Raw genomic sequence first — 10,187 nt, 5'->3', positions numbered from 1 at the left:
TCCATTCTGTTTATTGCGCAATTTATGCTGTCTATATCTATGCTGTTGTAATATTAATGAGTGTTTTCGCTTTTGAGCCAATAACGGAAGGAACAGATAAATGGAACGTATATTTAAATAATTTTCGACACGTTTCTGGCCATGCATATAGATAAGTGCACATTACTACAGATTTACATGAATGCACTAAGGAATCGACAGCTACTCTTGTCACGCAGTCAGGTACATCCGGGAACTGCCACTAGTTCTGATGCCGTCACGGAAACTTGACTTGAAGTTGAAATTGCTAACTATTGTCTTAGTGCTTAGGAAAACAATTTAATTTTTAGGAAAACAACTTCCAACGCTCCATGCTACAGTTGATTCGATGCAAAAGACCCAAGTCCGCCAGCGCTTATAGGTTATTGCTTTAACCCTGAATTCCTATGAGTGACTAAGACATAATTGCTCCTTACAAAATCAACACAATATCAAAAAGAAAAATTATGAAACTAAAGAAAAATTATCAACAATTAGATTATCGGTTGATTTAATACAAAATTCTCCAAAGTTACATTATACGAAATGTATGACAGACGATAAGGAGAATTACTATTGAGATCTTGGGAGTAAAAGATTAAAAAATCTCAAAAATTTTCTAATAAAATTTCATAATCACTTGTAGTCGAGGAAGCACTTCCCCCAATTGGTAAAGTGCCGAACGATTACCTGCGGAAAAAGCTTGATAATATCATATTAGTCTACAATATTCTAACAACGTATGGAGAAAGTATAATATTATGCTAAAAATAAACGGTCCACATGTAGATATAAAGACACAACTGCCCTATATCGTCGTCAGTAGTTTAGTCTCTACAAAAATTAAATAATTTCTATTCTACTTGTAACCTAAACATGCCATATCTTTATAACTGTCATTCAAAAACTGATATGTTAGGTGCTTGAATTCTGATAACTAATTGTTGGTAACACCAAATATAGATATTTTAACTGTCTGACCGGCTACAAATGAAGACTAACCTTAAGCAGCATATTTCTTTTCTGGAGAATGTTTAAAATCATCATCAATTAATTTCGCTCATGCACGATTTGTTGCTAAAATATTACGGTGCTCAAAAATCCTCGGATAAAACAGAGAAAAACGCACAATAGCCTCTATTTGGCTCAAAATATACTCCGCTACTTATATTCGTAGACATTATCTGATTGCGGAATGCGAACGGTTTTCCGACATCGCAATTTCACACAAATTCTGACAATTGGGAAATATTATCTAAGAAATATCACCGGTTTCAATCCATCACATACGTTCACTCACACGCGATCGGTTTCAATACGTGCATGATGTGACCGAAAATGTTCCAATGCGATGGAAGTCTTTCTTTAAAATTGACGTTATCTGTTCCTCGAAGCTCACATGTATTCTCTGGTATCGCTCTCCTGAACTGCTCGCTACTCAAATCAGATAATGTCCGCGGACAAATATCCGGGCACCAAATGAATGCTAGTGTATATCTAAATCCAGAGACTTCAGTATTGACCTGTTTAAGAACGAAAACCGAGGAAAAGGACTGCGTTTAAGGGCGCGTTGCTCCTGTTTTTACCGTGGGCTCCTTCCATTTATCTTCGTAGCGATCAATAAGATACTCCACAACTAATCCGTTCATTACCTTCATGCGTGCCTGAAACAAAGAGATACTCACAAGTCAGAATATGGTCGAAAAATATTGGGCAGAAATTAAGGTGTCTAAGATTTTCTTTCTCAAATCAATCCTTTTGAGACATTTAACTCGCCTGTCGATCATTTTCATCTCTTTTCTCATCCTTTAAAAGTATCAGTTAAGCATTCAGAAAATGTAAAGTGAAATGTCGTATGTAGCAGTAACAGTATCTCAATACATTCGCAACAGGATATTTGGCCAACCTTTCTTTTATTTCCGTCTCCTCCCCTCACCTAAAGAAGAGGAAAATTTCGTGCAGTCAAAAATGTAAAGTGAAGTGCTGCATACAATAGTAACGAAGAAACGAGGAACAAGCCTTAAACCTTTACCTCCCATGAGTGACCAAGAAAGAATTTCTCCTTTCAATACCAATACAATATCAAGCATAGAAGTGATGAGAATAAAGCAAAATATCAATTAGGGGATTATTAGTTGATCCAATACCAAATTCTCCAAATTGATATCATAAGAATTGTATGTCAGACAGTAAAGAGAATTAATAATGAGATCTTGCGAATTAAAGAATTAATTTGAGCCATGTAATTTGGTTTACAGTCTCAATACGCTCTAGAGGAGACATTTGGTTAAATTTTTCACCGTTTTTACCTCTCTTCGCCGCCATAGAAAATGAAATAGCAAGTAATCAGGAAATGTAAAGGAAATGTAGAGGAAATGTAAAGCGTTTCAGGTTTATAGTCTCAATACATTCACATTTGGCTAACCTGTCCACCCTGGTTACCTGATGGAAGAGTAAAATTAGGACAAAAATAAAAACGGTCATAACACAGACAGAACTCTAGGTTTCTGGTACGGATAGTGTCATGAACTTAGTCAGCGGCAAACAATCGGTGCACTGACCACCTAATCTGCATGATAGTTGAACGGCACTCGATCATATCTTTAAATTTATTAATTTAATTTATTTTCAAAATGATTCATTCATTCTTCTGATTCTTCTTTCGTTCGTTTATTCCATTTCATTATATGAAAAGAGCTACAATTCTATAATTTGAGGATTTAGCAAGTGTGTTTAGTACAATGTCCCTCCCAGATTCAACTTTGTTATATGCGCCGATGATTTTTTTGTTTCTTTTCTATATGAAAGCTCTGCAAGCGAATTAGCAAATGTGATTCTTAGGTTCCTTTAAATGCACTAAAAATGCTGCAGAGATAACTAATTCAAATTAACAAACTGTCTCACGTTTTCGCGCCGATTATTGCAGCAGGTTTTCCAGAAGTTTGGTAAGAAAATGTAGAGAATATAGTAGACTGTATTGAATGGAACAGGTATGGTATTGCCCTTGTCAATCCATTCCAGCCACATCTGAGTTCTTGAGAACTTCCACTCTACGATTGCATTTTCCTACAAAAGATATTAAGAGTGTTTAAGATCACAAACTTATCAGGTGTCAACCACAACAGTGTACAAGTGTTTAACTCACTGCGAGAAGCGCCGTAGAAAAAACTGACCAATCATAAAAAAAGCATCAGCAGTTTGTTGTTGCAAGGGAGTGATCACTGAACGAAGCACTACTCATTAAAATAATTCCCACATCACAACATAGGACGTTGTAGTTATGACTAACTAACAATAGTTTCCAAAACAACGAGAAATATCTTTAAAGGTTTAGCTGCAGTTCAAGAAGTTTCTTTCTCTGGGGAGTATTTTGAACCTCTAATGAAACACGAACCACAAGCTGGTGAAGTCTTAAACGTGCATGAAATACAATCCGGTATGTCAGCTACATTATCACAATGTATAAGGTGAATAGGATCAATTAAAGCCAGCGCTAAATATGATCTTTACCAAAGAAACGTTGACTCACCATAACTCTGTTAAAAGAGTTGTTCATCATCGCGATCAGCATGTTTAAAGCTACTATGACTGTGCAAATCGCGTGGCCTATTATAAAAATACGCCCGAAAATGGACGTCAGATGAAACGCTGGATCTTCAACATTAAGTTCGTCATCTTCAACCGAACCAAGTAACAACCAAAACATTCCAATGAAAGCCTCAGTGTAGCTACATTAAAATATAAAAATATCGAGTTAGGTGTCATTAGTCTAACCCAATCTCGCCTAATGTTCTCTGCCCAGTGAAAACTGGTTGCTTGTCCTTCCGTTTTGGAAATGCCGTCTCAGGTGAAACTGCCAGATTAACCTTGCTTAGGAACCAGTCGTTATTTGTTGCCTAGGGAAGGGGGAGGGGGAGGGATGTGAGGATATTTTTTGTGGGGGGGGGGGACTTTATGGTCTTCAGGGTGACGGAGGTTGGATGAATCGTGGCCAACAAGATGTAATGGGGTGGGGGGGGGGGGGGCTATTGAAAACTGACTGTCAGTTAGCTGCCAACGAGGATGGAGGGGAGGATCAGGTAAATTTTTCACGTGACACAACCAAACTTCTTCGACCCTCCCCCCCTTCTTATCACTCGAGCAATAGATAATTGCCGAACTTTAAAGGGGAAGTACGGTCTAGAAAAAGTTTACCTATATCAAAAGTTTCTGACTTGTTTTTTCATAATTGGCAATTCATTTGAGCTTTAAGTGTATTTGTTGCCAGAAATTACGTTGAAAAAATTGACATTTTGGAATTGAAATCCGCCATCTTTATTATGACGTGGCTATGACGTAGCAATAGTCAAGCGTTGTAATGTCGACTAAGATGGATGAAAACATAGAAAACAGCGGCGAGGAGAGCGATAATGACTCAATTCTCGACTTGGATCTTAATCCAGACGGTGTAATTCGTCCATTCATGTTTGTGTGCAACATAGCTCATCTTCAGGAGAAGAAGAAATTTCTGTTGACAAAGAAACTCAGGAAGAGATACAAGAAGAAACATTTACGCGCTCACGTCTTGGAAATCGCGAATGGTGCTCTTGCGGCAACTGTCAAGAGATGCCAACAGAAAACGAGTGTATATGCTGCCAAGAAATGGATGTACTAGGTGATCGACTCGATCTGGAAGGTAATTAATTCTTCTCAAATAAAATCTTTGTTTCTAAAGTGATAATTTTTTATTTTTTTACAAAAGAACGGCGCAGTGCCCGCAATGGATTTATTTCACCCTGCTAACTGAGTGATATGAACTATCACTGAAATTGCAGGTAACAAGCTTCAGTGTATTACAGAGCACGGATCATTTGGACCCGTGTGTTTACTAGCGGACGTCTTGAGAACAGCCCTAGTTGGCATGCACCATGTGAGAAATGACAGACTTGAAGATTATCCGTCAAATGAGTAAGCACCGACAGAATAAATATTTTTCACAAAATTCATGCAAACAAAACGCTTTAGTTGTTTACGAGTTCGTGTGACGCGAACCCTAAGAAACAAATGCAGTGTTTTCAGCCCTTTAAATACAAGTGGTGTTGTAGTCTTTTGTCTGAAGGGTGAACTTCATCGCTATATTTAATTGTAAAGAGCCAGTACACCTCTTCAGTTTGTGCGCTTTGTTTTCCTAATGGAGGTAAATTATGAGTAAATATGGACGTGGACGAGACAAAATTGAAAGAAGGAGTTCTTATGAGAATCATCACATCACTTAATGAGGGAAAATAAGAAAGGGAAACTTGCTACATGTAAACAGAGCCTTAGTCAAACGGCGAGCCTCAGGAAGTCTCCCTTTGTCACACAATGTTAGCTTAAGATATTGATCTCATTACAAATGAGCCCCTGCTTGGCGAAGTAGAATTTGTTCATTTCAACTGCATTTGTCTGGGTTCTGTACCGAGCATGTATCAATGTCTTTTGTTTTTTCCTAGGAGTATGCGATTGGCAGGTTATAGACAGTTTACTTGGTGGACTTATAACAGACTTGGTAAAGGGAACAGACGCGTGATTCCTTCGTGTGTTGTGGCATCAATAAGACCTAATTACCCAGATGCAGCCGGAAATTATACAGGCTTTAAAGATGCCGAGGACAATGACTCATGGCCGGGATAGTCACGTTTAATTAATAAACTTGTCTTTGTTTTTATTAAACATTCAAGGAGGTCCACGGCGCTATAAGGGTATCGGCTCCAGTTCCAATCATTAAAATACCTTCAACAGTCTGTTCCAAAAATAGAAAACTGACAATGTAAATGCTAGTGCCATTTTAGGCGGACTATTCGATTTTTGTATTTCTTTTTTTTTTTTCACTTGCTTAATTTTTTTCCAAATTTGGATACATGCCGTGCGAGAAGGTCCTCTTTTGGTGGTCGCGATTGAATTTACTACACGTGGTCAATCACCAATGCGAGCTTCAATTTGTTTTGCTGCTATTACAGTGGTTCTTTTAAAGAAAATTAAAGAAAAAAATACAATTCGAGTATGGGAAAGGTAAACATAGCTTTCAGTTTGAAGCAAAGGTCAAATATTCATACCTGAATATTCCGCTTGAAGTCGTCCTTGATAAAGTGATCTGAGCAGACGTAGCAGTTCTCGGGTTTCGGCAGAGCGTCCTCGCGTTTTATTTTTGCCAGCCAAATTTTCTTTAAATTTTCATTTACAGGTAGCTTGTGGAAGCTTACTCCTTTCCCTTTTGTATTTTTGTAAGTATTATGGCAGTTAACTACAAGACAGTTGACCATAGTTAAACCCTCATTAGAAATACTCGTCAGAAAGGTCAATCAAGTCAACCAAGTCAAAGCGATGAACAACAAGGTTTGACTATTGCTACGTCATAGCTGACGTCATGTCCAAGATGGCGTTTTTCTAGTCGCGAAAGTGGTAGATAAGAGCAACTTCAAAGCGCTGTTGTCGTAATTGCAAAGCAAACTGGACAAAACGGCAACTATTTTCGAATTCCTGTGGAAAAGTTCTATTAATAGAAGTAAAATTTTTCTAGACCGTACTTCCCCTTTAATGGGAGTAAATGTTTAATAAGAATAGTGGGCTCTTCATTTGTCCTCACAGTCTCAACGTTGTTCCTTTTCATGCGTCTACACTAAACGTCCTCCAAGCTTTTGTAAAGTAAATTAGTAGCTTACGTGCGCCCCCTATTAAGTTTAATTAGAGCTCATAGGGTTATATACGTACTTGCCATATCGGGGAACTGCTGGGTACTTATCTTCTTTAAGTTGTTTTTGAGAAACCACATAATACGAATATGTATTGATAACGCCTGTAGCAAATGCTATGTAAAGTAGAAAAAAAATGGCAAGAAACTTGAGGACGTCCTTAAGCATTTTGTAAAGTGACAGCTGTAATGGACCCAACACTGAATTAACTTGGAAGATGTGTGCTAAGTGGAAATAGGCCAATACAGATGCTGTGGAATAAATGGCATCAGCCGCGATAAACGCAGTCTCTCTTGGTTTCCACTGTTTGAAATGTATCCGCGCAGTAAACCAAACTATGTAGGCCAGCGGGAATGTTAAAACGATCAATGTGTCTACGACATTCCACCATTTTGAAAAGTAAATTGAGGCACCTTGCCTGTAGGCCTCCATTGCCTCCTGAACCAAAAGGCCCACAACAAAAGCGAGAGCAGCCAACTCTGTAAATGAGATCGAGCAAATCAAATCAACATTTTGTCGGCATACTAAATTTATCTACTCTTGCACTGAAACTGACACACATCCACGCACAACATGCCTCATGAGTAGATGAAACTGGAGAGTCTTCGTCAGAATCAAAAGCCAACTGAAGTCTATCAAACTATGAACTATGAACTGTTGTTGTTGTAATACATCTGCTATGTTATTATGATCAGTATATCAAGATTCTTCAAAAGATTAATTGAACATCTGTAGAGTAAGTTCAGAGCAGCATTGACTTTAATTTAAGATGGCCCTGAACCCACTTAAAAAAATGATTTTTAAATGTTCTAAAAATATTAATTAGATTTTGATTTGCTGATTGCAACAAACCGGTTTTTGAATTACAAGTACATGATAGGTATGCTATTGCAGTAAATATGCTTTGATTGTAACTTATTAGGCATTTGTCTCATGCCATCTTATAAGACGGACTTCCCGAACATTGCGCATTTTGAAGAGATAGACCTTGATAGGCTGTCACTGGTCATCACTCGAGTATTAGCAACAAGAGTGACTTACCTATATTCGACATGCCTGCCTTAGTAGTCTGAAACTTATTCTGAAAAGTTGAGGCGAAGACCATACAAAGAAATATTAAGTAGGACATAGTTTGATTGATGAACTTGGAGTATGGAAGCTCGAAAAGCCTTCTAAGTTTCCAGCATCTCTCTTGGTCATTTGACTTGCAGCAGAGACAGCCTTTCAGTATAAGCCGCAAGGGAAGGTAGATGATAACACCCAAAGATATGATGAAAATATAGTGAAAGAGAAACCTCAGGGTCTTCACGGCCAGCCCTTTATCCTGCCACATGGGCCACTCACGGTAAACGATCTCATCAAGAATGAACTGGCATTTGGGGCTTGTTACGAACTGGTAAGAGAGAAAATCATTGATCATGGATGCAAATAACTGCACATCACTTAATCATTCAAACTATTTGTACTCTCACAATCCAAGTAATCTCAATATATGAAACACTAGAATTCTACACGATTACATAAATGTTGAAATTTTGCTTATTAAGTATTCGAAGTTGCGAAGAAAAGGGATCACCTCCGAAGAAAATATGTTTCAATTAAAAATGATCATTTTAATGTGTCATCTGTCCAATAATCAGTCCCTTATATATTATATTGCATGGTAATAAACCTTTCAGAATTGGCAAGATCTCACACTCCATTTGGTTAAAGTGACCAATGCTCTTTAATTTTTACCATCCCAGTTTCAAACTTATATTAAGTATTCGAAGTTGCGAAGAAAAGGGATCACCTCCGAAGAAAATATGTTTCAATTAAAAATGATCATTTTAATGAGTCATCTGTCCAATAATCAGTCCCTTATATGTTACATTGCATGGTAATAAAACTTTCAGAATTGGCAAGATCTCACACTCCATTGGTTAAAGTGACCGATGCTCTTTAATTTTCACCATCCCAGCTTCAAACTTAAATTTCAAAATGATTGAAACCATGCACTGGTCTTTTAACGTCTAGAGCAATCATTTCCTATTGAAACGAATTTTTATACCAGACACAACGAGCGTGCCTGTTTTTGCGCCATGTTGGTGTCACAGTTTGTGGGAATTCACAACAGACAAACGTTCCACGCAACGAAAACAAAGGCTGCTTTTATTTTACCTTTAAGTGCAAACAAAGATAATGCAGAGGGATGCGATTGAATCTTGCTTCTAAGCTTACAATTCTCACCATTTTGCGCTGTGTATCAGCGGCCATCTTGAGAAGACTCAGACTCTCAGCGAAATTTTCGTGATTTCTGTTCAGTAAGGGGCCATCTCCCTTAATATCCATAATCTTGTAAAGCTTTCCTGAATCAGACGCGCGTATTTGCTCTACGATGTCAATGGCAAATTTCTCGCATTCCATTGCCCTCTGCCTGTACTCATACCGGTCGTAGTCACTTTCGTTTGCAGCAATTTTTTCCAAAAGGCAAGCATTTTCGAGGGCAGCTTTAATGATATCCACAGTCTCTGTTTCATTCTCAGCCGATGATGTTTTGTGGAGCCATTCGAAACACATGTACAACGGGTTCGTCAGAATGTTGATCCAAGCTTTCTCGTGAACATTTTCGCCTCCCGCTTCCGTCTCTTGGCCCTCATCGTCGCTTTGAAACGTGAGAATCCAGCTCAGTGAGTCACTTAGGATCGTACAAAGTCCCTCTCCTTCTTTCCTTTTCACCTTTTCCGCAACCCGTAAGGCAGCAAGTTTCTTGATCTCGCTCTCCTCTGCATCAGCTATAAGTCGCCAGACTGCAACGACGTCATTCTTTCGGAGAGCTAGTTCGAGTTCCGTCAATAGATTTTGTTGTGTATCGTCCCCTCTCTGTTCCGCCTCAGTTATCGCCGTTTCATTCCCACTTAACAAGAAGTCATCTATCTCTTCTTTGTTGTTTTCTTGTATCTTTTTCAGAAATTCATCGAAATTGCCTCTGGTATTTCGTTCTGAGGATGTAGTCTCCGCCATATTTCTGCCAGCAATCGAGCAACGTAATGCTCTTTTTTTTAGACTGAGCGCGGCATTTCCTTTCTTTGAAAGGGGTCAACGGATATGTTTCACGTTGTTTACATGCTACAACGCGCTTATTGACAGCCGGAAAATGTTCCAAACTGCTTATCTTTCAGTAATTTTAAACGCTCAAGCCAAACATTATCCCTAGTGTTAAAAGAACCTTCAGTGATAAGCTTGTTATCCAGAGTACCTTGACATTAACAGCAAGGGATAGAGAGCCTATTCGCGAAATGAATCCTGAGATATATTACTTCCTAATTCCCTTAAAAAAAATACCTGGCACAGCGTTTTACATCACTTTATTATTCCAAGCTACTCAGTTGCAATGACATAAGGGTCATCCCTATTAAACTCATCAACTTAAAAAGTAAAATTAAGAAAATTTACATATGGTAAACGAAAAGCCAAAGA

General features: G+C 38.2%; 2 protein-coding genes and 1 pseudogene across 3 annotated transcripts; 2 read left to right on the top strand and 1 right to left on the bottom strand.

The window, feature by feature from the left end:
- The window catches only part of LOC131796057 (short transient receptor potential channel 4-like), a 50,920-nt pseudogene that overhangs the window by 21,812 nt on the left and 18,921 nt on the right, over positions 1 to 10,187 (top strand).
- LOC131795966 (short transient receptor potential channel 4) lies at positions 2 to 9,826 on the bottom strand. 2 transcript variants are annotated; one of them, XM_066166152.1, is made up of 7 exons: positions 8,889 to 9,826; positions 7,770 to 8,121; positions 6,748 to 7,207; positions 3,548 to 3,746; positions 2,923 to 3,084; positions 1,925 to 1,954; positions 2 to 1,682 (listed from the first exon to the last, which is right to left on the bottom strand). In XM_066166152.1, exons 1-7 carry the CDS (start codon positions 9,729 to 9,731, stop codon positions 1,578 to 1,580), a joined length of 2,151 nt encoding a protein of 716 aa, XP_066022249.1. In that variant the 5' UTR covers positions 9,732 to 9,826; the 3' UTR covers positions 2 to 1,577. The 2 variants fall into 2 exon arrangements, with proteins under 2 accessions (XP_066022249.1, XP_058969588.2); XM_059113605.2 differs by having other exon boundaries at positions 8,958 to 9,822.
- On the top strand, positions 4,384 to 6,708 carry LOC136280606 (P2X purinoceptor 7-like). Its single transcript, XM_066166159.1, has 3 exons — positions 4,384 to 4,693; positions 4,833 to 4,965; positions 5,490 to 6,708. Exons 1-3 carry the CDS (start codon positions 4,624 to 4,626, stop codon positions 5,668 to 5,670), a joined length of 384 nt encoding a protein of 127 aa, XP_066022256.1. The 5' UTR covers positions 4,384 to 4,623; the 3' UTR covers positions 5,671 to 6,708.

The sequence above is a fragment of the Pocillopora verrucosa genome, chromosome 4 (assembly GCF_036669915.1).
Source record: "Pocillopora verrucosa isolate sample1 chromosome 4, ASM3666991v2, whole genome shotgun sequence".
Classification (NCBI taxonomy): Eukaryota; Metazoa; Cnidaria; class Anthozoa; order Scleractinia; family Pocilloporidae; genus Pocillopora; species Pocillopora verrucosa.
Note: the sequence above shows the minus strand (reverse complement) of the source record. Positions and strands in the feature narration are given on the sequence as shown.

Coding starts and splice junctions, on each gene's coding strand:
- LOC136280606 (XM_066166159.1), top strand. CDS start 4,624: ATGCCAACAGAAAACGAGTGTATATGCTGCCAAGAAATGGATGTACTA. Junction 4,694..4,832: donor TGATCGACTCGATCTGGAAG/GTAATTAATTCT, acceptor CTGAAATTGCAG/GTAACAAGCTTCAGTGTATT. Junction 4,966..5,489: donor GAAGATTATCCGTCAAATGA/GTAAGCACCGAC, acceptor GTTTTTTCCTAG/GAGTATGCGATTGGCAGGTT.
- LOC131795966 (XM_066166152.1), bottom strand. CDS start 9,731: ATGGCGGAGACTACATCCTCAGAACGAAATACCAGAGGCAATTTCGAT. Junction 8,122..8,888: donor ATCTTTGTTTGCACTTAAAG/GTAAAATAAAAG, acceptor CTCTCTTACCAG/TTCGTAACAAGCCCCAAATG. Junction 3,747..6,747: donor GCAGTTCCCCGATATGGCAA/GTACGTATATAA, acceptor ATTTTAATGTAG/CTACACTGAGGCTTTCATTG.